At 38.2% G+C, this 26,272-nt stretch overlaps 1 protein-coding gene across 50 annotated transcripts in view; it reads right to left on the bottom strand.

The window, feature by feature from the left end:
• EMSY (EMSY transcriptional repressor, BRCA2 interacting) overlaps positions 1–26,272 on the bottom strand; it is an 87,947-nt gene that overhangs the window by 55,722 nt on the left and 5,953 nt on the right. For 11 of the 50 annotated variants that reach the window (XM_005667143.4, XM_084975286.1, XM_021062538.2 and 8 more), the window contains exons 3-8: positions 24,095–24,194; positions 22,281–22,355; positions 16,874–17,049; positions 14,833–14,985; positions 12,677–12,936; positions 2,807–3,083 (exon numbers count right to left, since the gene is read on the bottom strand). In XM_005667143.4, coding sequence (XP_005667200.1) covers positions 2,807–3,083; positions 12,677–12,936; positions 14,833–14,985; positions 16,874–17,049; positions 22,281–22,355; positions 24,095–24,194 — 1,041 coding nt within the window. Of the gene's footprint in view, positions 1–2,806; positions 3,084–12,676; positions 12,937–14,832; positions 14,986–16,873; positions 17,050–20,751; positions 20,794–22,280; positions 22,356–24,094; positions 24,195–26,272 lie in introns of all 50 variants that reach the window. The other 39 variants (XM_021062541.2, XM_084975293.1, XM_084975273.1 and 36 more) reach the window with 5 other exon arrangements.

The raw sequence follows: 26,272 nt of genomic DNA, 5'->3' as shown, positions 1-26,272 counted from the left end.
AAAACAATAGGACTTGAATCTGATCAGGTTTCTTGAAATGGAACAGGAGAACTTGTTAAACCACACTATGAAATTAAAATCAGCAAGATTTGGACTAAGAGAAACTCAAGAAAAATGACTAATCTTCAACAATAAAAAGAAAAAAAAAGAAAGACCTATAAGTTTAAAAAGATTTAACCATATCGATAAATGTGTACACCTTCTTTAGATCTTAATTTTTTAAGAAATTTATGACATGATCAAGGAAACTCGATGCTAACTCATTTTATTATATGAAGGAATTATTGCTAAAAATTCTAGGTGTGACAATGGTATTGTGAGTTGCGGTACATACTGAAGTATTTATAGGTAAAATTATACGGTATTTGGGATTTGCTTTAAATTATTCCAGGCCAGGAGTATGTAGAAGGAAAGAGCAGATACAGATGAAACAAGACTGACCATGTGTTGCTCATTCCTGATGCTGGGTAATGGCCACATATTATAGGGTTCATTTCACTGTTCTCTCTACTTACGTACATCTAGAATTTTTCATAATAAAAAAATTTTCCAATTATCCTGTTTTGCAGGTAACCAATTCAGAATAAGCATTCTCACTTATAGAATTTAAGACTTCCCATATTCCAAATATTAAAGAGTTCCTTTTCCTTCCTACCAAATGAACCAACTGTACACAATCCCCTACACTCCCTACCTTTGGAGCCATCTCTACACTTATAAACATGGAGTCATCCACCAAGTTATTGCTACTAAGATTCTTCCCCCTCTACCACCAGCTGCCCCTACAAGAATAGCCAGAGACAGCTATATCAGCTTTAAAACGGTTTATGTCTCTAGGCCCCAAGAGACACAATGAATGCCCTGTCCCCTAGGTACCCACGTTGGAGCCGCAAAAGAGGCCCTGCAGTCAGAATCACACTTGCAGTTTGTACATTACCGCTCACACAAATATTTACCTTCTTTAAAAGAAAATGCCTTAATTTCTTAGCACTCGTATCTAAATTAGATATCTCAAACAAAAACTAAAATAATCTCCAACAAGGACCTAATGTATAGCACAAGGAACTCAATTCAATATTCTGTAATAACCTATATGGGAAGGGACTCTAAAATTAAAGAGTGGATATATGTATACATATAACTTAATCACTTTGTTGTACACCTGAAACTAACACAACATTGTAAATTATCTCTATTCCAATTTTTTTTCTTTTCTTTTTAGGGCTGCACCTGCAGCACATGGAAGTTCCCAGGCTAGGGGTCAAATTGGAGCTACAGCTTCCAGCCTACACTACAGCCACAGCAACGCAGGATCCAAGCCCCATCTGCAACCTATGCCACAGTTCACGGCAACGACAGATCCTTAACCTGAGTGAGGCCAGGGATTGAACCTGTATCCTCATGGATACTAGCCAGGTTTGTAACCCACTGAGCCACAAGAGAAACTCACTAAAAAAATTTTTTAAGTAATCACATAGTTTTCCTGGGTGTCTTTCTAGGAGTTCCCACTGTGGCACAGTGGGACTGGCAGCATCTTGGAAGCACTGGGATACAGATTTTATTCCTGGCCTAGCACAGCCAGTTAAGAATCTGGCACTGCTTAGGTCATGACTGCATCTTGGATCTGACCCCTGGCCTGGAACTCCATATGCCATGGGGCGCCAAAAGTAGGGGAAAAAAAAGTAAAGTTGAAGTCCTCGCCACCCCAAAAAATCAGGGTATTTCCAAGTCTCAGTCTACTTTAAGCTATCTATTGTGCAAGTAAAATTCAATGAAAACTAGACACTAAATACTGTACTATAATGTTTCTCTGCTCCCTTTGATAGACTGCAATCATGGGTATGAAATCTGTATAATTAAATGGCTCCCTGTGATTCCCATTTTTTTTTTCTTTTTTTCTTTTTAGGGCCACACCCAGGGCATGTGGAAGTTCCCAGGCTAGGGGCAGAATCAGATCTGCAGCTGTAGCTGCTGGCCTACACCACAGTCACAGCAATGCAGGATCTGAGCCACATCTGTGACCTGCACCACAACTCTTGGCAATATCGGATCCTTAACCCACTGAGCGAGGACAGGGATCGAGCCCGCATCCTCGTGGATACTAGTCGGATTCGTTTCCACCGAGTCATGACAGGAACTCCTGATTCCCATCTTAAGACTGACTAGCCCTGTAAAAAGAAAATTCCTTCAGTGTGCCCTCTGCCCTTTACATAGGAGGAACACAAAGATATGGAAGAGAGCTCAAGCAAGTTAAGCTGGCATGGAACTGAGGTTTCCACATTTCCTTTCCTTGCTATTAAGCAGCAACTTTCCTTCACTTTAGCCTCAGTGCCTTTCAATACTTCCTATCACCCACCCATCCAGAAAAACTTAGGAAACTGAAGAAAAGGTGAATGCCATATCCTTGAAATCATCCTACTTATTGGGTAACTTACTTTAAAGAGGTTATATACTTAATATTTCTTCTGAAGAACCTAGTGTAAAACAATTTCAAGTTCCTCACTTAAAATTTTCATTACATTATAGATATTTGTATATGCTTTGAAATTTGTTCTGACAAGATTTAACCTACATAATTGCCTAGGTGACTAGGTGTTGTGCATTTGAAAAAAATCTTAGAGTAAACATATTAATATAAGAAAACTGATTAACCCACTAGTTTGGCAAACTAGGAGACAGGAAGTGGTCAATCTCTGATGTAACAGATGGGAACTTTACACCCAAAGCAGTAAAATACACTCATGAATTTTTCTTCAAAATTCCCATACCCCAAAGGGCTAGAATTACGTGGTAAATCACCACTTACCTTGTGCTACTGTTGACATGACCACAGACGGTGTGGAAGAAACCACAGCTGTTACTGCAACTGTATTAGGAATAGGTGACGGCGTAGAACTGCTGCTGCCACTGCTGCTACTACTGACCAGAGAGGACTGTGAAGCAGTTATAACCACTGGTGGCTTCTGGGTTGTGGAAGCAATGACTGATGTTGGTACAAGCTTAGTGACTGCTGCATAGTTATGGGATTTGGAGAGAATGTTGGGCACGAAGGTTGAACTTGGTGATGTGGTCACTATGATAACCTAAGGAAGGTAAAATAAGTTATTTTCATGTACCTACTATACTACTAATGTATCTAGACTCATAGTTACATACAATTCAAAAATAGCTTATAAAGCATAATGAAGCAATTCAAGAAAAAGAAATCTAAAACCAAAAATATATGAAAGCTTTCCTTTACCAGTAATTATCAAATGTACTTAAAAGAAATAATTTTTACCAACCAAACATTTTAAAAGACACATTCAATGTTGTACAAGATACTGCAAAGTAAGCATTTCAGCATACTGCTTAGGGAGTATAAATTAGCACAATTTTTCTAGAAAATAATTTGGATAGCCATTCATTGATAAATATTTGTTGAGCATCTACTATGTGCCAGGCATCATTCTAGATGCTGAGGATAATGGAATGAACAAACGAAGTTCTTGTTTTCATAGAGCTAACATTCCAGTAAGGAGAGAAAAACAATAAGCAAATAAAAAGTAAATACATGTTATGTAGAGATAAAATGGAACAGACAAAGCAAGGTAGGAAATAAAAGAAAATGGGAATAATGTGTAATTTTTTTACCTAGTGTTCGATGAAGATCTCTCTGATAAGGAGACATCTGAGCAGAAACTAGAATAAGGGGTGTCAACATGCTGCTACCTAGAGGAAGACCATCCAGTGGAAGAGGGAGTAACAGATACAAAGGCCCTGAGGCAGAAGCAAGCTTTGGTATGTTCAAGACACCTCGGGACCTAATGATGGAATTGGAATTTATAAGGCTGAGAAGGTAGAGAATAACAGGAGACAGATTCAGACAAGCAATGGGGGAACTAAATGACGTAAGGACACGTTGACTGTATATACCCTTGATATGACTTGACGGAAATAGCACTTTATTTTTGTGGTCTTCCTTCCAAAACTCATAATACTGGTATATTTTTCATTTTTATTTTTTGGTCTTTTTAGGGCCACACCCACGGCACATGGAAGTTCCCAGGCTGGGGTAGAATCGGAGTGGCAGCTGCCAGCCTACGCCACAGCCACAGCAACATGGAATCCGAACGGCGTCTGTGATCTACACCACAGCTCACGGCAGCGCCGGAGCCTCAACCCACTAAGCGAGGCCAGGGATCAAACCCACATCCCCGAGGATACAAGTTGGGTTCTTTACCACTGAAGCACAATGGGAACTCCTCATAATGCTAGTCTAATCATGAGAAAAACATTAGATAAATTGCAGTGCTGGGGCATTCTACAAAATACTTGACTAGTAATCCTCAAAACTGCCAAGGTTATCAAACACAAAGTTTGAGAAACTTCCATAGCCAAGAGGAAACTAAGGAGACATGACAAGAAAATGTAATGTGGTATCCAGGAATAGAAAAAGACAATAAGCAAAACTAAAGAAGCCTGGAAAAACTTTACTTAATGGACCTTACTTAATATTATGCATCAACACTGGTTTATTAACTGTAACAACTATATCATACTAATACAAAGTTAAGAACAGGGGAAACTGGATGCAGGGTATATGGGAACTCCCTGTACTACCTTTCCAACTTTTCTACAAATCCAAAAGTTTTCTAAAAAATAAAGCATCCGTCTATCTGCTTGGTGAAAAGTACAGCAGAGCAGAGAGGGTGGAAATAGGGAGACAAATTAGGAGGCTCCTGCAATAAATCAAACAGAGAGGATGGTGACAAAAGTGTTTGTGGTAGAGTTGGTGAAAAGTGAACAGATTCTGAATATATTTAAAGGTGAAATCAACAGGATTTGCTCATAGCTTGATATAGAGAATAGAGGGAAAAAGAGGCAGGGAAGAGACTTCAAGGTTAGCCAGTATGCTTAGAAAAATGTACCTGATACAGGGACAAAGCATTTCTCAGACCAAGAGAAAAAGATGGAGCCAAGGACCTAGGTAGGACTTAGCCTGCTGTATTTAAAAACAGGAAAGAGAGCCGGTGTAGCAAAAGCATATAGGGCAAGGAGGGGATGCAAAACTAAGCAGAGTCCAGATCAAATCTGTAAACCAGAATAAAGAATCTAAAATGTATAGTAAGTATAATGGGAAGCCATGGAAGGATTTTAAGTAAGGAAACAGCAAACATTGACTTATATTTTAAAAGATCAATCTAGTTGCTATGTGGTGAGAGGTAAGAATGGAAGCAGTGAGACTAGTAAAAGAAGCTACTGCAATGGACTAGGCAAGAAATGATAATAGGCTGCCTGGACTGAGGTGTTAGTATTCAAAATAAAGAGAAGTGATCGGATTCCGATTATTTTAAGAGGTAGAGTCAACAGGACTTGATATACAGAAACCTTAGGGTTGAAGAAAATAAGGGAATCAAGATTAGCTCCTAGAGTTACAATGCATTGGCTTATTTAAATCTCCCATCCATCCTACAACACAGACACTATTATTATCCCCATTTTACAGCTGAGAACACAAAAAAACATTTACAAGTCTGTAATACCGGTTTTATTATGGGCAAGTATAATGGTAGTTTAGTGATACCCAAGACAAAGCAGAATGTCCTTTTCCTCTTTGACCATAATTACTTTTCCCTATCTAGCTAGGACAGAAAATTGTTTGAAAAATTCAAAGGCTTTAAAGAGAAATTATTTCCCATTTTTCTACCAGTTCTAAAGAAAGTCTAAAATTAAATCAGTCAGTCAAAACTTATTGAGTATGTCTGTACTCAGTATCTACATCTCAAAGAAGCTTTGACCATATATATATCACTGCTATATATTTCAGTGTTACGAGAATTTTAAGTACATGTCCATTATTTTAAAGAGTTTGTTGATTATCTGAGAAGTCAAGAAAGACATAAAAGTCTTGACCAGCAAACACCTCTATGGAGTTGAGCAGCATATTTCTATGTAGACTCAATCAGCAAACACCTACATTGCACTATTACAAACACAACCATCAGCCACCATATAAACTGAGAAGTAAACCAACACGGTAGTAAGACCAGATGTTAAAAGTCAAATGAACATGAGCTCAATCCTGCCTCTACCACTGACAAATGGTAGGCCCCTGGACATGTTAAAATACCTAGGTTCCAATTTTCATCTATAAAATAGGGATAATAATACCTACCTTGCAAATCTTTACAGGGATTCAATGAGATCATGAAGTGAAGCATCTAACACAGTGCTAGGCACATAGCAGGTGGTCAATATTTGGCAGTTCACAAATGGTACTTATTAGTAGCCTATTATTACTACTTAATAAATGTTAGAAGGATATCAGTAAAGCTGTTATAGATCAAATCAATATGGAAATTTTTTTTAATGTTCCCTATTTTTGTTTCATTAAAAAATTTTATGTATCTTTTTCTCAAATCCCGATACCCCTGAGAATCCAAAGAACTCAGTTACTACCACAGTCAAACCAATTAAGAGTAGTAATAGCAATTAGGTTTCGTATTTGCCAATTCTGAACGAACAGTCATAGCTTCCTGGAGCAGTTTTTATAAGGACTGCAGCACAGATGAGGATTTGCGAAGGTTTGGCAGAAAAGTATGCCACAGGTAATTAGCAAGGTCTGTCATGGGTAAGGGAAGGGGAGGCATTCCCACTTGGGTCAAATATTTGCAATTTCAGAAGTGGAGTACGCATGTAGACTTTTAACAGTAAGACGACAACACTTCGGCAAAATCAATCTGAGTCTTTAAGAGCATGTTTTAGATTAGAGATACAAATGATAAAACATATTTTGAGATTTTGGTCTGCAAATTAATTTCTGATCTGAAAAGGGGTTTTCCAAAATTAGAAATTCACCTTGAAGAAAATTTACTTGCACTTTAGTTACTTGTTACAACAAGGGAAATAAAGGGATTTCGAAACCGAGTGAACCAAACAGTGTTTATTCAGGCCATAATTCAAATTACTGACCTTCTAGCATTCACAAAAACTCCTTAAGAGTGCTGGGACTTGCACCCTAAGGATAAAATGAAAAATATCAATCAAGCATGTGAAAGCATAAAGCTGCATTCTGTTGCTTTGTTTATATAAGTGCTGTACCAATGCTATACTTAAAGTGAAGGCACCACATTAACACAGGTGGAAATTTGTCTACCTTGAAAATATATGACTTATTTGAATTTGAATCAAGTCCACAAATTCATAAATAATTATACTTAATGTAAAAGTCAACTTAACTAAAGTACCCTAAGTTGTCTTACATAGGATTTGTGAGAAATCCAAGGTGAATGCAATAATGGCAACGGCCTTAAAGAGAGTTAAAAAAAAAAATCCAATTACCCAGCAAAAGGAAAATAAAAAACACACAAAATATCCCAAAGAATATCTATTAGTTCTCAGCTTGTCCAAGAAATAAAATCAATGGCACTAAGTACACATGAAGTAAGAGTAAAGTTTTACATCTGGAACCTAACAGATACTCAGTAAGTATTTGTGGAATACATGTCATTTTTTTTTTTAGGGCTGCACTCACAGCATATGGAGGTTCCCAGGCTGGGGTTGAATTGGAGGTGTAGCTGCCAGCCTACACCACAGCCATAGCAATGCCAGATTCAAGCTACATGTGCAACCTACACCACAGCTCACGGCAACACTGGATCCTTAACCCACCGAGTGAGGCCAGGGATCGAACCTGCATCCTCATGGATGCTAGTCAGATTCGTTTCTCCATGACAGGAGATCCTGAATGTCTTATTTTTCATTTGATTTGTTATAATTTTTTTTAAACACAATTGGACAAATCTAAGGTTCTGAGCCTGGAATCTCATGTTATGACTCATGTATGACTTTGGAGATAAATAAGCCCTCTTATGAGCATCATAAGTCTGATAATCTCAATTCTCCATTCTTGACTGACAATTCAGAAGAAAAAAAATTAAAATATGGTAAAGGTAGTGAATCAAAAAAAAAGTTCACCATTTCACTTAGAGGTGAGCCCCCGTAAGTATCTGTATATAGGTCTGCTAAGGAGACTGGACAGTTAATGATGTTAGGGGACGTCTACTGAATACTTCTCATATGTGCAATGTTAAAGCCCCGTCCATGGATCATCTCATTTAACTCTCTAGACAGCACTAGCACTGTCTTTGCTTTATAAGGTAACTGAGGCTCAAGAGAGGTGGCAAAGGCAGTACTGGAACCAAATATATTCACTCATTCATTCATTCAACAAATATTAGTTAGCACCCACTGCGTGTCCGACACTATTCTAAACACTAGGGAATAGTGATGAATTAAGACATAGTCTCTACCCTCAGTAAGGTAGGCTCTATGGGAAAAACAGGAAATAAATTCATAATATAATGCTAACTAGTTATTAAGTATAATGAATAAAAATAAAACCAAGTAAAGGAAAAAAGGACAGGGATTGGAAGTGGGTGCTCTTTTAGCTACAACTTTGCTACATTATATCTCAAATGCCAAATAGAGCCCAGGAGAAGAGGAGGAAGAGAGAATTACTGATAAAATCGATCCAGCAAAGAAGGCAGTAAAAAAATTACAAAAGCAGCTTTAAAAATTCTCAAGATTATAGCAGGCTGATGACATATTATAGGGCTAGCCCAGAAAGCAGTAAGTATAATACAAGAAAAATGATATTCAGGAAGATTACCTTGGAGTCATCAAATACAAATGCAAAAAATATGTTCAGTGTAACACTTAAGAAGTAACCAAAAATAGTCAATTTCTATATACTAAGGGGTAAGCTTCAGTTAACTGATAAATTCATTATTTGGAACAGTTCATTCTCAATAGTGCAAATAAATTTTTTTTTTAAAGTTCTGACTTCACTTATAGGTGAACTCCCTTCTATTAAAACATTTTTTTATATAGGTCTACCAAAGAAGACTGGAAACTTAATAATGTCAGGTCTGCTTTCCATAAAATACCTATAAAGGAAGGGACCTAACATTTTTGGAGTATACACATTATGCTGTACTTTAAAATATCCAATCCCATTTAATCCTCACAATAACCTTATAAAATTGGCATTATTTTCATCTCACAGATGGGTAAACAGATTTAGAAAGACTAATGTATCTCAGGTCATAGTGGAGAGCTATGATTCCAACCCAGTCTCTTTGGCTACAAAAATTCTTGGTTGATTTATTGGGGGGGGGGGGCATGCCCATGGTATATGGAAGTTCCCAAGCCAAGGATCAAACCCACACCACAGCAATGACCCAAGACACAGCATGACAACACCAGATCCTTAATCTGCTAGGCCACTAGGTAACTCCCTTAGTTGATTTTTAATATAAACTATAATGCCTCATCCTAGGACTGAAGCTAGAATTATAGTCCACAAATTAACTCATTATCATTTCTAGTTTTTAAGAAAATTAATCTTTTATAAATTATATAATGACATCTTCCCAGGACACTCAAGGAGGTTTTTTAAATGAAATTATCACGGATCTGAAGATTCAAAACTAGAAAAGACCATCTATTGAAAATAAGAATTTACCTCTATTCCTTCCCCCAAATCCCTCTAAAAGTATATGAAGTGATTTTTTTAAAAGGGGAAGAGATGCATGAACCCATAAGGTCAAAATGGAAAGGAGACAATAGCCATCAAGTTTTGGAAAGTGGAAAATAGACAAGTAGTAACCGATGACGCATTCCCAAGAGAGTGGAAACCTAAGACACCAAACAGAACAAAAAACAAGACAACTTCCAGAGAACCCCAGAAAAACTCAGAAATTCAAGAACCAGATACTTCTGAAGTAGGGGTAAACGTGGGACTAGAGGGAGTTCCTGTGGTGGCTGTCAGGATACGAACCTGACTAGTATCCATGAGGATGCAGGTTCGATCCCTAGCCTCACTGAGTTGGTTAAGGATCTGGCACTGCAGACACAGCTCAGATGCCCAGTTGCTATAGCTGTGGCACAGGTCAGTAGGTGCAGCTCCACTTTGACCCCTAGCCTGGGAACTTTCATACGCTGCATGTAAGGACCTAAAAAGAAAAAAAAAAGTGGGACTAGAAAGAGGAAAATTAGTTGAAAATCTGTTTAAACAGCATTAAGATCCCCAGTCATCTTCCTCCATCCTCAAGGAAAACTACTGGTCTTTAGTCTTTCCTAAAGTAAGACTCTTGAGGGAAAGACTGAATCCAAGGGAATTCGACAACACCAGGCTAATGGGGGTGGATGCAATACTGCAAAAAGAGGGGTTAAGTAAAGTCTATATACTGAAGAATGAAACTATCCAGCCTTCTCCCTCCCATCGCTCTTAAAAGACTGGCAAACAAGCTGGCTACTGGAGGCAAATGACTGGAAGATTCTTTGAGGAACCTGGCCACTCCATGAAAAAGCCCTAATAAGAATGAAAATTGGTAGAGGTAAAGGGGTAGCAGATGTTTATCAACAAAACAAAACATCTAGGTCAACCTACATGAAGGTCAGCAGCCAACATATCCCACCCTACACACAGATTTCTGCCAGCTTTTTAGTGCCCAATTCCATTCATAAGCAGATAACCAGCATTTAAGGAAAGTGAAGAGAAAGAAAGAGATCAAAATTAATAGATAATAGAAATTTATAGGTAAGACAGAAAACATGAAAGAAGAAAACATCAAAAAAATTACCATGAATACCATAAGAAAAGACAATATATAGTCTATGAAAGAGCAGGATGCTATTTAAAAAAAAAAAAAAAAAGGAACTTTCAGAGAACAAGAAAAGATTACTAGAAATTAAAAATAAGATAGAAAGGGAGTTCCTGCTGTGGCACAGTGGGTTAGGAATCTGACTGAAGCAGCTCAGGTCACTGCTGAGAGGTGGGTTTGATCCCTAGCCCAGAACAGTGGGTTAAAGATCTGGCATTGCTACAGCTGTGATGTAGGTCACAGCTGCAGTTCAGATTCAGTCCCTGGCCCAGGGACTTCCATATGCCTCACAGCCATTTAAAAAAAAAAAAAAGCAAAAATGAAAAATGCCAAAGGAGTTCCTGCTGTAGTACAGCAGGTTAAGGATCTGATACTGCCTCTGAGGTGGAGTGTGTTTGATCCCTGGCCTGGCACAGTGGGTTAAGGATACAGCATCTGCAGCTGTAGGACCGATCACAGCTGTGGTTTGGATTCAATCCCTGGCCCGGGTACTTCCATATGCTTCGAGTGCAACCAAAAAGAAAAAAAAAAGAAAAACTCCAGAGAAGTAACATAATAAAGGATAAAGTTAGAAAGTAAAAAAAAAAAAATACTTATAGAGCATTTACTACGTGCTAAGCTCTATTCTAACAGTTTGGTATTTATTATTTCATTTATTTATACCCCCAAACACTACAAAATAAATATATTATTTTTCCTATTTTACAAGAAAAAAGCTTAGGTCTAGAGTTTAGTTTTCCCAAAGTCACGTAATTGGTAAATGGCAAAAAAATGGGATTCAAACTCAAGAAGTCTAGTTCCAAAATCCAGGCTTTTAGACATCATACTATAGTAGAAAGAAAAAGAAAACAAACGGAAAAAGAGAAATGAGAAAGATTTAAAAAATGAAAGGCTCAATCTAGGCATTCAAGATCAGAATATAGGTGATCCAAAAAGAGAAAACAGAGAAAAATTAAAGAAATAATTCAAGAAATTTCCCAGAATTGAAGGATATGAGTATCTAGAATGACAGGGGCCACTGAGTGTGCAACCCAATGGATAAAATAAAGACCCACACCAAGGAAAATCACCTTGAAATTTCAGAACTCTGATAATTACTAAGAGTTTTCTAAGAGAAAAAGAGGATCTGGAATTAGAATGGCATTACTAGGCTTCTCAAAAGCAATGCTGGAAGCCGAGCCAATGGAGCAATACATTCAAAATTCTCAAGGAAAATGACCTCCCACCCAGAGTATTTACCTAGCTAAACTTACAGCAAGACAGTATAAGGGCAAAATAAAGAAATCTTCAGGCCACCATGCAAGGTCTCAAAAACTTTACTTTCCATTCCCCCTATATACCAAGAAGCTACTGGAGGATATGCTCCAGAAAATTAGTAAATAAACCAAGAAAGAGGAAGGTCAGAATGACGGTGAAGTGAGAGCTCAGATATAAAGGTGTTTAACAAGCACCCAGATTAGTGTGGGAAGTTACAGGGTTCTAGTAACAAAACTGACAGAATACTGACGATTTGAACATACTGAGAGAAGCGTTTAGAAATGCATTAATGACAGCATATAAAGAAGAAAGAAGACCACAGCAAGTATTCACTTCATCACATTCTTCCTCTCTTCTATGAAACATCTAACTCTGACAACTGCATTACTCTGGCATTATAAAAACTGAGTTCCTGAAGGCAAAGTTACCTAAACACAGGCTAAAAAAAAACCCCTTTATAATCTTTTGTATTTTAATTTTTTTCCTACTGGAATTACAACAATGAAATATAAACAGAAGTCTTAGAAGATCTGCTAGCTCTATCAAGTTGTTTGGCATCTCTGAGCCCAATCTACAAAAATACATACAAAAAGTGAAATACTACTGTCTATCCCAAAGCTTTATGTGCCAAATTAAAGAAAGAGATGTGAACATTCTCAGCACAATGCCAAGCACATAGTAAGCACTCAGTGTATGTCTATTAAATCTGAATCGCACTGACTGAAAGATAAAAGCAACAATTGGCAGAAGAGACTCCCTCTACCACATACCTTCTGGGTTGTTGTGTTTGTCGTCTGTGTTGATGGTTTGGTGAAGGTTATTTTCACAGGAGACATGTGGGGTGGTAAGGAGTTGGCAATGCTCTGCATGATGTTGCTCATCTTGGGACTGCCACTCACAGGCACAGTGATTGTCTTTGAGACAGGAACGACAGCCTTTGGAACTTCCTTTAGGACAACGGGGGAGGAGCTGGAAGAGTTTGTTCGCCTTCGTTTTCTAGGTTTTTCATCTTCATCTGAACAGCTAACACCTGAAAGGCAGTGACAGTATTGCCTTTATAGCAATCTAACCTTGTATTTTATACTTCAAAATCATTGTGTCATTAGTCGTCTTTGCTTCATGCCCCATCAGACAGTAAGTCCTACCAATCTTTCCTCAGAGAAGCTGTCTCTGAATGCCTTCCCTTCTTTCTTTAACCCTATGGCTATGTCAGTCCTTCTTATCTCCTGCTTGTATTTTAGCAACAACCTCCTAAAATGTGTTCACACTATCAGTCGCTCCACTTTCATTCTACCCTTCTTCCTACTACCAGCTACAAAACCTCACATCCAGTCATGCCAATGCCCTGCCTCGAATCCTTCAGTGGTCTTTATCTCCCTACAAGGTGAGGCACAAAAATCACTGCCACATCATTAAAGCTTCCTTATCTTTGTAAGAGCACAATACCGTATTCCACTCAACTTTGCACACCCTTATTATAACCCTGGCACACTGAACTGTTCACCATTCCCCAAAACCACCTTATCACATCTTCTATCCCACGTGGTCTCTATATCCTGTTATTCTTTGGGGAATACCACACAGCATCAAGGACCTCTGCATCTTCCAGCAAGCATCATCCTGCAAGCCATCTCCTTAGTGAAGCTTTCCCTAGCTCTTTAAGCAAAGCTAATCCACATCTCCTCTGAGCCTAGAGAGCACTTTGCACACTCTCTTCTAGATCACTTATCCCATGGCAACGTGGCTGTCAGCCTACACATCTCCTATTATTAAGGGGCTCCCAAAAGACAATGACTAAGTCTTACTGGTTTGTCTCCCCAGTATAGTGCCTTGACATATGAAGTTGGATGAACAATTGTATCTCAAACTAATGTTGTCTGTATGACTTCTGAGAATAAAGCAATAAACTTCCTATTACTTCCAACTACAAATTATGTGAAATGGTTTCATGTTTGGGATTCACTTTCAATGTTTAAAAAAAAAAATTAAAAAATAGACCATCACAGTTATTTTTAAAGACGACTGTGGCTAAACCCACAGAAATCAGATATAAACTTACAAGATTCTTAGTTTATTCTTCATGCACTAAAGCCCCAATTGTTTTTGAGAAACACAAAACCTTGCAATATATATAGAAAATCTCTACAGACCTGACATTTATAACAGCATACAGCATGACTCATGGAAACAGTAATAAAACATAACCCCTTATACCTTCAATTTTTAGACTCTAATTTAAACAAGGCTGACAATGACCTAAAATCATTTCTGTCTAAAACAGCAAAGTCCACCTCTATAAGTTACAAAGAAATCAAGTTAATAACTATACTGAGAAAAATGAAAGTCAAATATTAATGATCTCCAGCTGATATCAAAAGCAAAGCAACACTGGCATAACACATTAAAAACAAAAAATGACATCAAACTGCTTCATAGGGTAGAATCAAAGGGTTAAAAACTGCAAATAAACTTCAAAAAATTACAGTCAACTAGAAATATGAAAGACAGACTCTCTAGAATGCTTCACTGAATTTAATAGTTGGAAGTTATACAAACAGTTTTTTAAAAACACTACCAAGATTACAAGTATAGGAGTAAACACTAAAAAAATAACATAAACACATTCCTTTAGTTTGTATTCACATTTTTATTTCATGAAAAACAAAACTTGGAGGATAGCACTCTTCAAGGCAGATTCCCCAGAGAAAACAAAAAAAAAAGAAGTAATTTCTCAACCCCCACAACTGATAAAAAGCAATATAAACCTAAATTATGTGCAAAAAAGGAATTCTTTACATCCTTCAAGAACTAACCACTGCTAATAGCCAGTGGACCAATGAATTAATCCAGGAAGGCAGATCTAATCAGAGCCTATGCTGCAGCTTTTAGCCAAGATGGCCCTCATAACACTGAGAATATCACTTACTTTTGACATAAACAGTACTTCCACTTGGCAAGACAACTACATTGGAGGCAGGGCTGGCAGGTCTTGGAGACTTAACCGTTGCTATGCTGCCACTTGGAACAGGGGTAGAGGTTGGGGTTGACGTGGTACTTGTGTAGGAATAGCAAACCACTACTGAAGGAACGATAAAAAAGTTTGCTGTTAACTTTCACCAAAACTGTCCACGAATACAGAAAAATTATTTTTTTTACTGCAGGCCAATTTTAACATTTTCATAAAATCAAAAGCTAGAGGCCAATACTAGGTATGAGGTCCACAGGTTAAAAGGTATTAATAACCTTTCCTGAAAAATCATCACTTAACTGAGTTTTCCCCAAGTATTTAGCAGCTGTCAACAGGTGACAATGACAATGGAGCACAGTTACAAAGAAGCCAAGTTTGAAACTGAGAAAAATGAAGATCACTTTTCATCCATGGCAGGTGGACAAAAGGCATGAACCTGTATTCCTTTTTAATACTAATAACAGTATCTATAGGGAGTGATGATAATTTTTCCCTAACCATAGCAATTTCCAACTTGGGACCTGGAGGGAACTAATGCAAGGTTCTTTTATTATAAACCAATTCACTGGTCACCTGCCATCTAAGCACAGCATAATAACTAAGGTAATGACACCATATTTCAATTTTTTGAATAACAACAAGCAGAATCAGCTCATAGGTCCTATTTACTGAGTTCCATGCATTATGCTCAGTCCTTTCCATTTATTACCACTAATTCTCACAATACCACATCCTTACTTTAAAGATGAGGAACCCAAGGCTCACAGAAGCTAAAAGACTTGCCGCAGGTCGCAAAGCAAGGAAATCACAAACTAGGATTGGAAGATTTGACTATTGAAAATTCTATCTTCTTTCCACTCAACCAGAGTTGGTGAACAGAAAAGATAAAAAGTGAGAAGAGAAGAAAACACCTCTGCTACAACAACAAAAAACAGGAACTCAATAGAGGCCAGGCTTACACACTGATAACTGTCTCTCCCTAAATATAGCTTCCTTCAGCATAAAACAAAGTCTGGCGTGTATGAAAGGAATGGCTCATTCTGCTCCACAACCCACTGCTAGCCAAGAAAAGACAATTCTTCAAAGTAACCCGACAACTGCATTATTTTCAGGATCATTTTCACATGACACCAAAGTTACTAAAGTCAACTCAAACATATGCTCTCAAATTTAATATTACTCTTGGTGACCTCAGGAGAACCAAGGATTTTTAAAGCATGTATCAATTTACCAGATTAAATAATAAAAAGAAAGCTTTCTCATTGGCCACATAACCCCTAATAGATTCAGCACACTGACTGGAAGAGAGAAGCAGCATATACCATTGATTCCAAAAGACAAAAACAGTCTTTCTAAAGTATCAGCTCAGCACCCTTCTCCAGCAGCTAAATGACCTCTAACATCTTATTAATTTTCCACATCACCTGTTAAGACCTTTTATCCACTTCTAACAAGATACACTGATATCAAAAATTCATTCCAAGGAGTTCCCGTGTGGCTCAGCAGAAACAATCCAACTAGGAACCATGAGGTTGCAGGTTTGATCCCTGGCCTTGCTCAGTGGGTTAAGGATCCGGCGTTGCCGTGAGCTGTGGTGGAGGTCAAGATGCAGCTTGGATCCAGCATTGCTGTGGCTGTGGTGTAGGCCAGCAGCTGTAGCTCCAATTTGACCCCTAACCTAGGAACCTCCATATGCCACCAGAGCGGCCCTAAAAATCAAAAAAAAAAAAAAAAAAAAGAATGAGAGAGAGAGAGAAAGAAATTCATTCCACGAAGGGTTTTTGTAATTTTGTGATTAATATAATTTACACTTTGAACAAAGGGGATGTTCAATTTTGGCTGAGACTAAAACTTGGCAATTTCTACTTTCAGAACAAGAGTTGCTTATTATATTTTATAACCTTTAAACATTAGGACAAAAACACATGAAAAATAAGAAAACTTTCATGAAGAATCTGAGAAAAGTCATCTCTACATACAAAAATATTTCTCTACTCACCTTCCTTGCTTCCTGTTTCTGCAGGCACTGGAAGAGATGCATTGTGCTGGATAGCTGCATTGGCAACAGCATTAGCTGTTACCGTGAAGGCGGTTTGGGGAACCAGCCGAGGCATCAGGGGTACCAATCGACGACCTTCAATGGACCACTCTGAAGAGCTATTAGGTCCAGACATACTAAACAAAAAAGAAAATGCTGCTGCAAGAGTTCTCAATCGCTAAAAATGAATTACATATATATACTCAAATATCATAACTTTTTAATTATAAAAAGTGCCCTGAGTAAACAGGAGATGCTTTGTTTTAAGCAAGCAAGATCAAAATTATGAATAATCAGAATTTGAGGAATTTCACACTTAAGATTTTTACACATTTTATTTCATAATCTGAAGCTTATAATGAGCATAATTGAAATTATGGAAAAACTTCCCATGCCTTCTAAATAAACACTGATATTATTTTCATTAGCTTAAATCTGGTATTGCTAACGAAAACTAGTATCTCCACAAACTTTTAGAATTTACTGTCATAAATTAAGCTAAAAAGGTAAAAAGTGCTCATAATTTCAAAACTCAGATGTTCCGTATTTATTACGGAAATTCACTGAACTTTTGCAAAAGTATCCTAACTGCCTGCATGGCCAGAGGTTCTAAGGCTTTCAAACAAGGGAAACTGAGGCAGTAAACATGGGAGACCAGGTAATGAGGGACAGAAGAGGCCTGTATATATCACCGCATGTGTCACTGACAATGTGTGATACTGTTATCCTTCCTGTTAAAACACAGACTAGACCTGAGGACACTGAAAGAAACCTGCCCCTACCTTCACTTCACTTATTTATACCATTCTTGCCTGTAAGTATCTGAAGCAACTGAACGCTACCCCTAAGCAGACGCTATTCTCAATTTCACTCTAAACTTCTTGAGCAAATTTTATCCTAGGAATCCAAACAGAGGTTGAAATCTGAAAAAACAGCTGTTCACTTCTCTTTGCTTGGCTCCACAAAAGGTAGCTGTGTCACTTTTCCTAACTAGTGATTAGTGCTGTGGTTTAAAATTCATCAAGAATCAACTGCTTCACTAAGTTGGAAATATTTCCGCACCTTTTTCAAAACAAAAGATTCTACAACCTAACCTAGAGTTTAAGATTTTGTATGTTCACTGATGCTTCAGAATACACAGAAGCCCTTGTGAGTGGCGAGTGGAACAACGGTGGTGATGATAGTTATCCTCAGTTAGCACTTACTACCTGTGAGGCGCTGTTCTCAACATTTTCCAGGTATTAAGCGTACAATTCTCTTAACAATCCTATGAAATTCCCACTTTATAGATGGGAAAACTGAGGCACCAAGAGGCTAAATAACTTGCCTAAGGTCACACAGCTACTCAATGTCTCTTTCACAAGCATATATCAGGCTACTGAAATTAACTGTCACATCACAAGTGGAAGGTATAAAAATTTTCAAATATGTTTTATGTCTAACTTTTGCCTTTGATTTATACTAACAGCAATGCTGTCCAATCACTACCAACTTTCACTGAATGGAACAATAAATTATGACTCGAGAAGAATTTACATTCAGTTCAGAAAGCAATCTCTAGAAGTTGATGAATCCAATTGGATTACTGTGGAAAACCTGAAAATTCCTTCATGGTTTAGCACAGGCCTACCTACATAACACATAGGCAAGAAGAATTCCTAAGACCCCAATAACCCTCACAGATTTATTATCACGGCACCTCCAAGTTGATGCTAGTTCTGAAACAGAGAGTGATACAAACAAGAAAGAGAGACAGAAAAAGGCTACTGCATGAATTGTCAAGGGAAAAAATTCTAAAAGCTATTTGGCATTTTCTTGGCTTACTCTTATTTTACTATCACTTTATTAGACTACCTAATAAATTTGGTGAGAGTTTAGCACACAAATAAAGTGATGTCTACACTTACCTGGTGCATTGTTTAAACAGTGGTAGAAATTATGGAAGATTAATAATTTAAAATACATGAATATATGCTATTGAAGACAGAATCTGCAGTGCAAAAGACACAACTTCAACATTTATAAGGATCTATAAATCTTCCAAATTTCTACTCATGCAAACATGCTCAAAAACTTTGAGTGAAGAATTAACTATCATGTTAGAATTAGATCAAAACTTCTTATTTGCTTAGTAAAGAGGGTATAAATACACATTAGTTTCACAAATCGCCTAAACAGAATTTTAATTTTTTTTTAATTTCAGGGCCGCACCCATTTTAGGGCTGCACCTGTGGCATATGGAGGTTCCCAGGCTAGGGGCTGAATCGGAGCTGTAGCTGCTGGCCTGCGCCACAGCCACAGTAATGCCAGACCCGAGCTGCGTCTGCGACCTACACCACAGCTCACGGCAACACCAGATCCTTAACCCACTGAGCGAGGCCAGGGATCAAACCTGCGTCCTCATGGATGCTAGTGAGATTCGTTTCTGCTGAGCCATGTTGGGAACTCCCCTAAATAAAATTTTAAAGGTTTCTGTAACCATCTTACTCCAGGGTTTCCCTGGGATACTGATGTTTCAAAGAACACATTTCTATTTACACTGAAGGTAGCAAGGGAGATGGAAACCTGGCTCCAGCCCCTTTTCTGAGAAATCTAACATGATACTAATGGAACTACCTTGGCCTTCACATTCTTCAGTGTGCAGGGCACCAGCATGAAATCCTTATCCTCACGTAGAAACTCACACAGTATCCCACGAATGTGTGGCTGATGGGGAAGGGGTTACGTTAATAGTAATTCTAGATAGCGCCACTTTCTTCAAACTTTAGGTGCAATCCTGGCAAGAGCGGTCCAGCTAAAAACTGAGAAGGCCCTTGACACTCCAGGCTTTAATACTCTAATACCCTGACATGTTTCAAAACTGAGTTAGAGTATCAAACTTAATAAATGGTCCTGTGCCAAAAAATAAACTCATGATAAGGTTCAAGCAAGGCTTTTCTTTGATCCCAGACACTCCACTCCTTTTGTTTCCACCGCCTTTGTGCTCAACCTTCTCTGCTTTCTCTTCACCTTTCAACCACATTCCTTCTGGCCTAAGCTGCCCTTTGGAGTGGGGGAGGGAAGGGAGAGGAGAAAGGCATGCAGTTGGCTCAGATGCATTCCTCTTCGGCTCAGGTTACTTTTGTCAGGCTCAGAGTACGAAGCCCTCCTATACATAATCTTTGGCACTAGGTTCTGCTGCTACTTCTGGGGGAAAGAGAGCAGAGGAGATGGACAGAATGAGTGATCTATGTCCTCCTCATCACTCCCCATTCACTGACCCTTGGGCTCAACAAGTAAATCCAAAATCTGGTCAAACTAAAACCACAATATAAAATATCAGAACAGGAGTATGGAAAGACCTAAGTAGCTTAAAATTATACACTGAAGTAAACACTTTTCAAAAATTTGAATTCATGTATGAAAGAAATCAGAAAGGAGAGGGGGAAAAAAAAGAGGGAATAGGTAAATAAAAGCCAACTCTCAATTATCCGTGCTAAAAGAGAGGAGGGAAAGGGAGAGGTCAAACAGATTAATGAAATCCACATATTATCCAAAAATACTTTGGCAAATAATTATAAATTCTTCCACCAAACCTTTTCCAGGACAACTAAAAAGTAGTAAAATGACTTATTAAAATTTTCACCTCCTCTCCCTTCCCACCCTCTGACTAGAGGTACTTCCAAGCAGCAAAATAGCTAAAGGGTGGGCAGTATTAGGAGGGGGAGGAGGGGAAGAGAAGGAAAAGCAAGGGGCACGGTTAATTCAGAAATGGAACATGTGCCCCTGAATAATTGAGAGCTTCAATTTTGAAATAAACACAAGAAAAAGCCTGAAATAATAATAACCTATTTGCATACCTGTAACTTGGTCTTTCACCCAAATATAAGGATAAATTCATTCTTTAAAGGGGAAAAAAGGAAAAGGAGACTAAATAAATGTTATCCTTTAAGTATGAAACTGATGCATCAACTTAAAACTCTTTGCCCCCACAATATTGTTCCAACGCTTTTAAGATACTAATTTTGTCTCTAAGTGCCTCTGAATGCAAACTATTATTTACTACTTTATTATCTAGCACATAATTTTCCTATTACCAGTTCTCAAATTAGAATCTAGGCTCAGTTATTATTGTTAAAAGTATCCCAATTTAAAAGTTTAGAGCAATTTAAAGAAGGAACATATTAATATTTGAATGTTTCAGCCGTGCTGGCCTAACCACTAAATATTTAATATAGTTAGAGGAAAATTTCCAAATTTCCACAGTGCACACAAACCTAGCACTAAAAAAATCTCCAAACTCAAACAGCTTAACTTTTACACTGGGGTGCTACCCCATTTTATCAGTTAAGTGAAATGAGGAACAGTGAAGCACAGCATAAAGCCAGTGGATCTTCAGGGTCAATACAAATACTGCCAATTGCTTTAAAGACACTACTTATCACTTTATGGAAATGCACTGAATCTGTTCCTTTAGTTTTGTTGTTGCTGTTTTTTCTTTTTCTTTTTTCTTTTTGGCCACACCCATAGCATGTGGAAGCTCCCACACCAGGGATCAAACCCATGCCACAGCAGTAACCAGCGCCACAGCAGTGACAACACCAGATCCTTAACCCGCTGAGCCACCAGGGAACTTCCCTTTAATTTCACATTAAAACATAAAAAGTTTTAAAAATGAATTATTCTGTAACATATTTTATAAAATGTTCCTAACATCTTACATTATCAGTTGAAAGATAATTTCTGCTCCTCTCTATTCTTCAGAAGGCACCGTCTCCATACATAAGTGTGGTAATGCTCAATCCCTGTCTCCTACCACCCTCTACCCTGTCTGTGAAACAGGTATAATGATCTAAAACCAATCTGATAAGAATCTTTCATAATTTTATTTTGTTGGCTTTTCAAAGTAAGATATAATGTAGTCATATTTCTTAAAAACATATTTTACAATCTTTTTTCTGAATCTCAAAATACATGAACTATTAGAGTTGGTTATCAAAAAAATTATAATTCCTATTTATAAAGCAATATACATATCAAATACCATACAAAGAACCTCTAAGGAACTGTCAAATTTGGGGAGCACACTACTTTGTTACTGAACTTTGCTTCAAGTAAAGGAATCATCTGCTAAACTATGGAGGCCTTTAGTTATACAGAGATTACATTGTAACGGGATTTGCCCCGCCGACTGAAAGCTTGCCTAACCAAATGCAAAAACATAACCAATTGAAAAACAGTTAACACAGTTATGGTCAGGATCCCTGAGTACAGAGATATTACTATGGAGATAAAAGACTCAGGAATCTGCTACACAACAGGAAGACTGTTTCAAAACTATGGTACACTATGTCATAAAAAATCAGGGGTGGTACGACTAATGGCTTACTTATGTGCAATTGTTGTTAACCGTTCATCGTTTACTGCTCTCCGAACTTCAGCACGGTGGCGTTCTGTTGAGATGCTATGAAAAAAAATAGCCATTATAGAACTCTGCCAAGCAGGCAGCTCTTTTCTATACTTTTATTAATGTTATTTAAGTCAACATTCTGCTTGGGGACAGGGGACAAAATTGATGTGTAAAAAGATATAGACAGGGGCCTAATATATATCTTCTAATGTTTTAATTAAAGTCACAGAAAAAGGATTCATACTGATTCTGTGTTACTGCAGAGAGAATTAGAGACTGACAAATCAGAAATCACAGGAAGACAAATTTAGCTTGCTATCAAGTAGTTACGTCCAAAACTCAGAAATGCCAGACCATGTTTAAGATTAGCAGAGGTTCCTGTTATCTAAATATGCAAACAGCCACAGAATGACCCCAATCACGGTTACTGAGAAGAGGATCTTGGCACTCAGAAGAAAGTCTTCTAAAGTTTAAGTCTATAATTTTATGTTCAGTAAATACAATAAAGAAATGAAAGTGGCAAGATAATCTGTTTCCTATGGCTACATGCTATGAAACTTGACACCAGGATGTTACTCCTTTGTTACTCAACATTTCAGCTGTGTGTCTTCTACTTATATCCTGTTGGCACTATGGCAAAAATGTGCTTATGTTGATCCCGATTGTGTTTAGTAAGTTAATACTAAACAAGTGGAAAAAAGGCTAGACCCACTCCATTCATAAACACTCAATAAAATGAATACCACTCTTCAAATTATAATCTTTATTACTAAGCTATATCTGTACCACAGACTAAAATATTTAAGGGCTGGAATTTATGAGGAAATATAAACAACAAACAAACAAAAAATATAAACTGTGAAGCATGAAGACAATAAGACTGCAGATTTGGAGTAATAACATCCCTATTTTAATGTTAATTAAATACAGGGGAAAAAAACCCCTTCCCTATTTTCCCTTTAAAAAACAGGACAGGAGTTCCCATTGTGGCTCAGCAGTAACGAACCCAACTAGTATCCATGAGGATACAGGTTTCGATCCCTGGCCTCACTCAGTGGGTTAAGGATCTGGTGTTGCCATGAGCTGTGGTGTAGGTCGCAGACCCGGCTTGGATCCCGAGTTGCCGTGTCTGCGGTGTAGGCCGGCAGCTACAGCTCCGATTCGACCCCTAGCCTGGGAACTTCCATATGCCGCAGGTGCGGCCCCAAAAAGAAAAAAAAAAAAAAAAAAAATAGGACAAAATGGTTTTAAATATAGAAGGGAAACTTCAGCTAGGACTGAATTTTCTGAGAAAGCTCAAGATGTTAACAATAGATCAAGGCAGAGTATTAAATAACCCCTTTCGCCAAAACTTTTTAATGAATTCAAGTCCTGCTCTAATGGGAAGCTGAAGGAATAAACTATCCCAAAAGCTATGACTATGTAATTACCACCCATTGCTATAAATGGAGACAGCTTTCTAGTACCCCCTCCCCCCTAACCAATGCCACTGGGCCACTCTAAACCTTCCTATCCAGTTGCTGCCAGCTCGTCTTTCTTTCACCCATGTCAAAAATCTCTCCCTTTCTCAGGAGGCCCAAACCTAAAATAATCTGCCTTAAACCTTTTCTGACTAGATTGCAGAATAAGTGGAAAATTACATAATTTTCTGTAACAAAGCACACATCCGGGAAGGGATCTCTAAGTATCAACAACTTGAACACCTCTGTCTTCAATTTAAGAGTGAAAAATGTTGAAATCCCTCAAAATGAAATTTCTAGAGTCATGTCTCACAAACTTTTATGATAATTTACCTAAGAACTTTTGAGAGTTCTCCAAGAAGATCTTTCTTTTCCTTGGTGAGATCTCCCTGTGCCCGAAGTGCACTGATAACTCCAGCATATGCCTCCAATTCTAGAAGAAGAAAATTATTTTATCAAGATAGGCCATCAATATTTTAATACTACGGCTACATATAGTGAAACTTCAGGGCTGGAAACCTAAAAATCAATATGCAAATATTTTGTTAGTGTCCTCTCAAAATTTTTATCTAATAACAGAGATTAAAATGTGGCTTTTGTAATCTTGTTTTCTTTTTTACTGCCTCACAGAAGTCATGTGTGTAAAGGGTTTAGGTAGAAAAGTCTAATGGTAAATATTTCACACCACTGAAAAACATTCAACTCAGATGCTACCAAAAACTGGGAACAGGTTCCAAGTGATATAATAAAGCTGATAAATTTCTAGCATTACTGATAAGTACATTTACTGATCAAAGTCTGAAATAATTTCTCAGGCTTGCCTATGAATTCAAACTATACTCCATTTATGAATACTGTGCAACTGAAAAACTACTGGATCAAAAGTCAAATAACCAGGGGAGTTCCCACTGTGGGGCAACAGATTAAGAATCTGACTGCAGTGGCTCAGGTCACTGTGGAGGCATGGGTTCAATCCCCCACCTAGAGCAGTGGGTTAAGGAACCAGCATTGCCACAGTTACGGCAGCATAGGCTGCAGCTGCAGTTTGGATTCAATCTCTGGCCCAGGAACTTCCTTATGCCACACATGTGGCCATTAAAAAAAAAAAAAAAAAAAAAAGTCAAATGACCAAATTCTGGCCCCAGCATTGATACTTAGTAGCTGTATAACCCTGAGCAAGTCTTTTCTCATCTCTGATTAGAAGACACCTTGAAGGTGCCTTCCATTTCTAAGATCCTCTGCAAGCATAAAAACGACCATCAGGGAGTTCCCACCGTGGCACAGCGGAAACTAATCCGGGACCGTGAGGTTTCGGGTTCGATCCCTGGCCTTGCTCAGTGGGTTGAGGATCCAGCATTGCTATGAGCTGTAGTGTAGGTCACAGACGCCGCTTGGATCTGGCTTTGCTGTGGCTGTGGCGTGGGCTGGCTGCTACAGCTCTGATTAGACCCCTAGCCTGGGAACTTCCATATGCCATGGGTGCGACCCTAAAAAGACAAAACAAACAAACAAACAAAAAACACCATCAAAATGACTAAGGCAAATTAGCAAACATGAACTACTCTTCTGGCAATCAGGACATAATACACTGAACCCTAATGCAAGACAGTTTCATTTCACCATCTTTCCACAGCAACAACCATTATTGAATGAAACTGTCAGTCCCTACTAGTGGATAAAATATAAAAACCAAAAAGCTCTCAATGGCTCCCAGTGAACCATGCCTGCCTCTCAGAGTACCTTCTTGTTACTACCTTGCTATAGTCCTTCCCACAATGATTCTGGGCTTGGGATATGACTTCCTTTGGCCAAAAGAACATCAGCATACGTGATGCAAACAGAAGCCTTACACACAGGGCCTCGCTCTCTCGGAACCCTGAGATCACCAAGTTGTGAAGAAGCCCAGGATGAAAGGCCACATAGAGAGAGAGGCTCAGCCATCCCAGCTGAGCCCAGTTAGTCAACTAGGCTACCAGCTGAATAGAGCCACATAAAGAGCTCAGGCAAGACCAGCAACCCAGAGAATCATGAGAAAAAACAAAACGATTGTTTCAAACCATTAACACTATGAAACAGGTATATCCGAGCAAAACAAAATGATGGGAAATAAGTGTCCAGACTAGTTATCTTCTACTGAATTCAAGTTGCTATCAATATTTGCCAATGCCTGACACACAAGGGATACTGAATGTTAGCCGACTAATTAAGGCATGCATACCTGCAACCCAGGTACTACATTAATAACAAAATAGCAGTCTCATTCAGTTTGTGTTATTCACAGTTCTGTCAAAAACAACAGAAATGTCTGGTCCAAATGAATGATCCCATGTGCAAACTGTGCTGGATACTATGTACATGTCTCTTCTGGTCTCTCTGGAAGGACAAAGCCCTGCTTCTCTGGAGTAGTGAAGGAAATACTTTCTTCCAAGAAACATATATTTCAGCCTTTATCAGGATGCAAAGTTGAGTTCAGAAAGGCACTGGGGATAACTAAAAAAATCACTATACTGT

Source organism: Sus scrofa, chromosome 9 (assembly GCF_054392235.1).
Source record: "Sus scrofa isolate SSC_HxYL_T2T_F1_AM1 chromosome 9, Sscrofa_HxYL_maternal_Yorkshire_Landrace_v2.0, whole genome shotgun sequence".
In the NCBI taxonomy this organism is placed as follows: Eukaryota; Metazoa; Chordata; class Mammalia; order Artiodactyla; family Suidae; genus Sus; species Sus scrofa.
The sequence above is the reverse complement of the archived record's forward strand: the minus strand, read 5'-3'. Positions and strand labels throughout refer to the sequence as shown.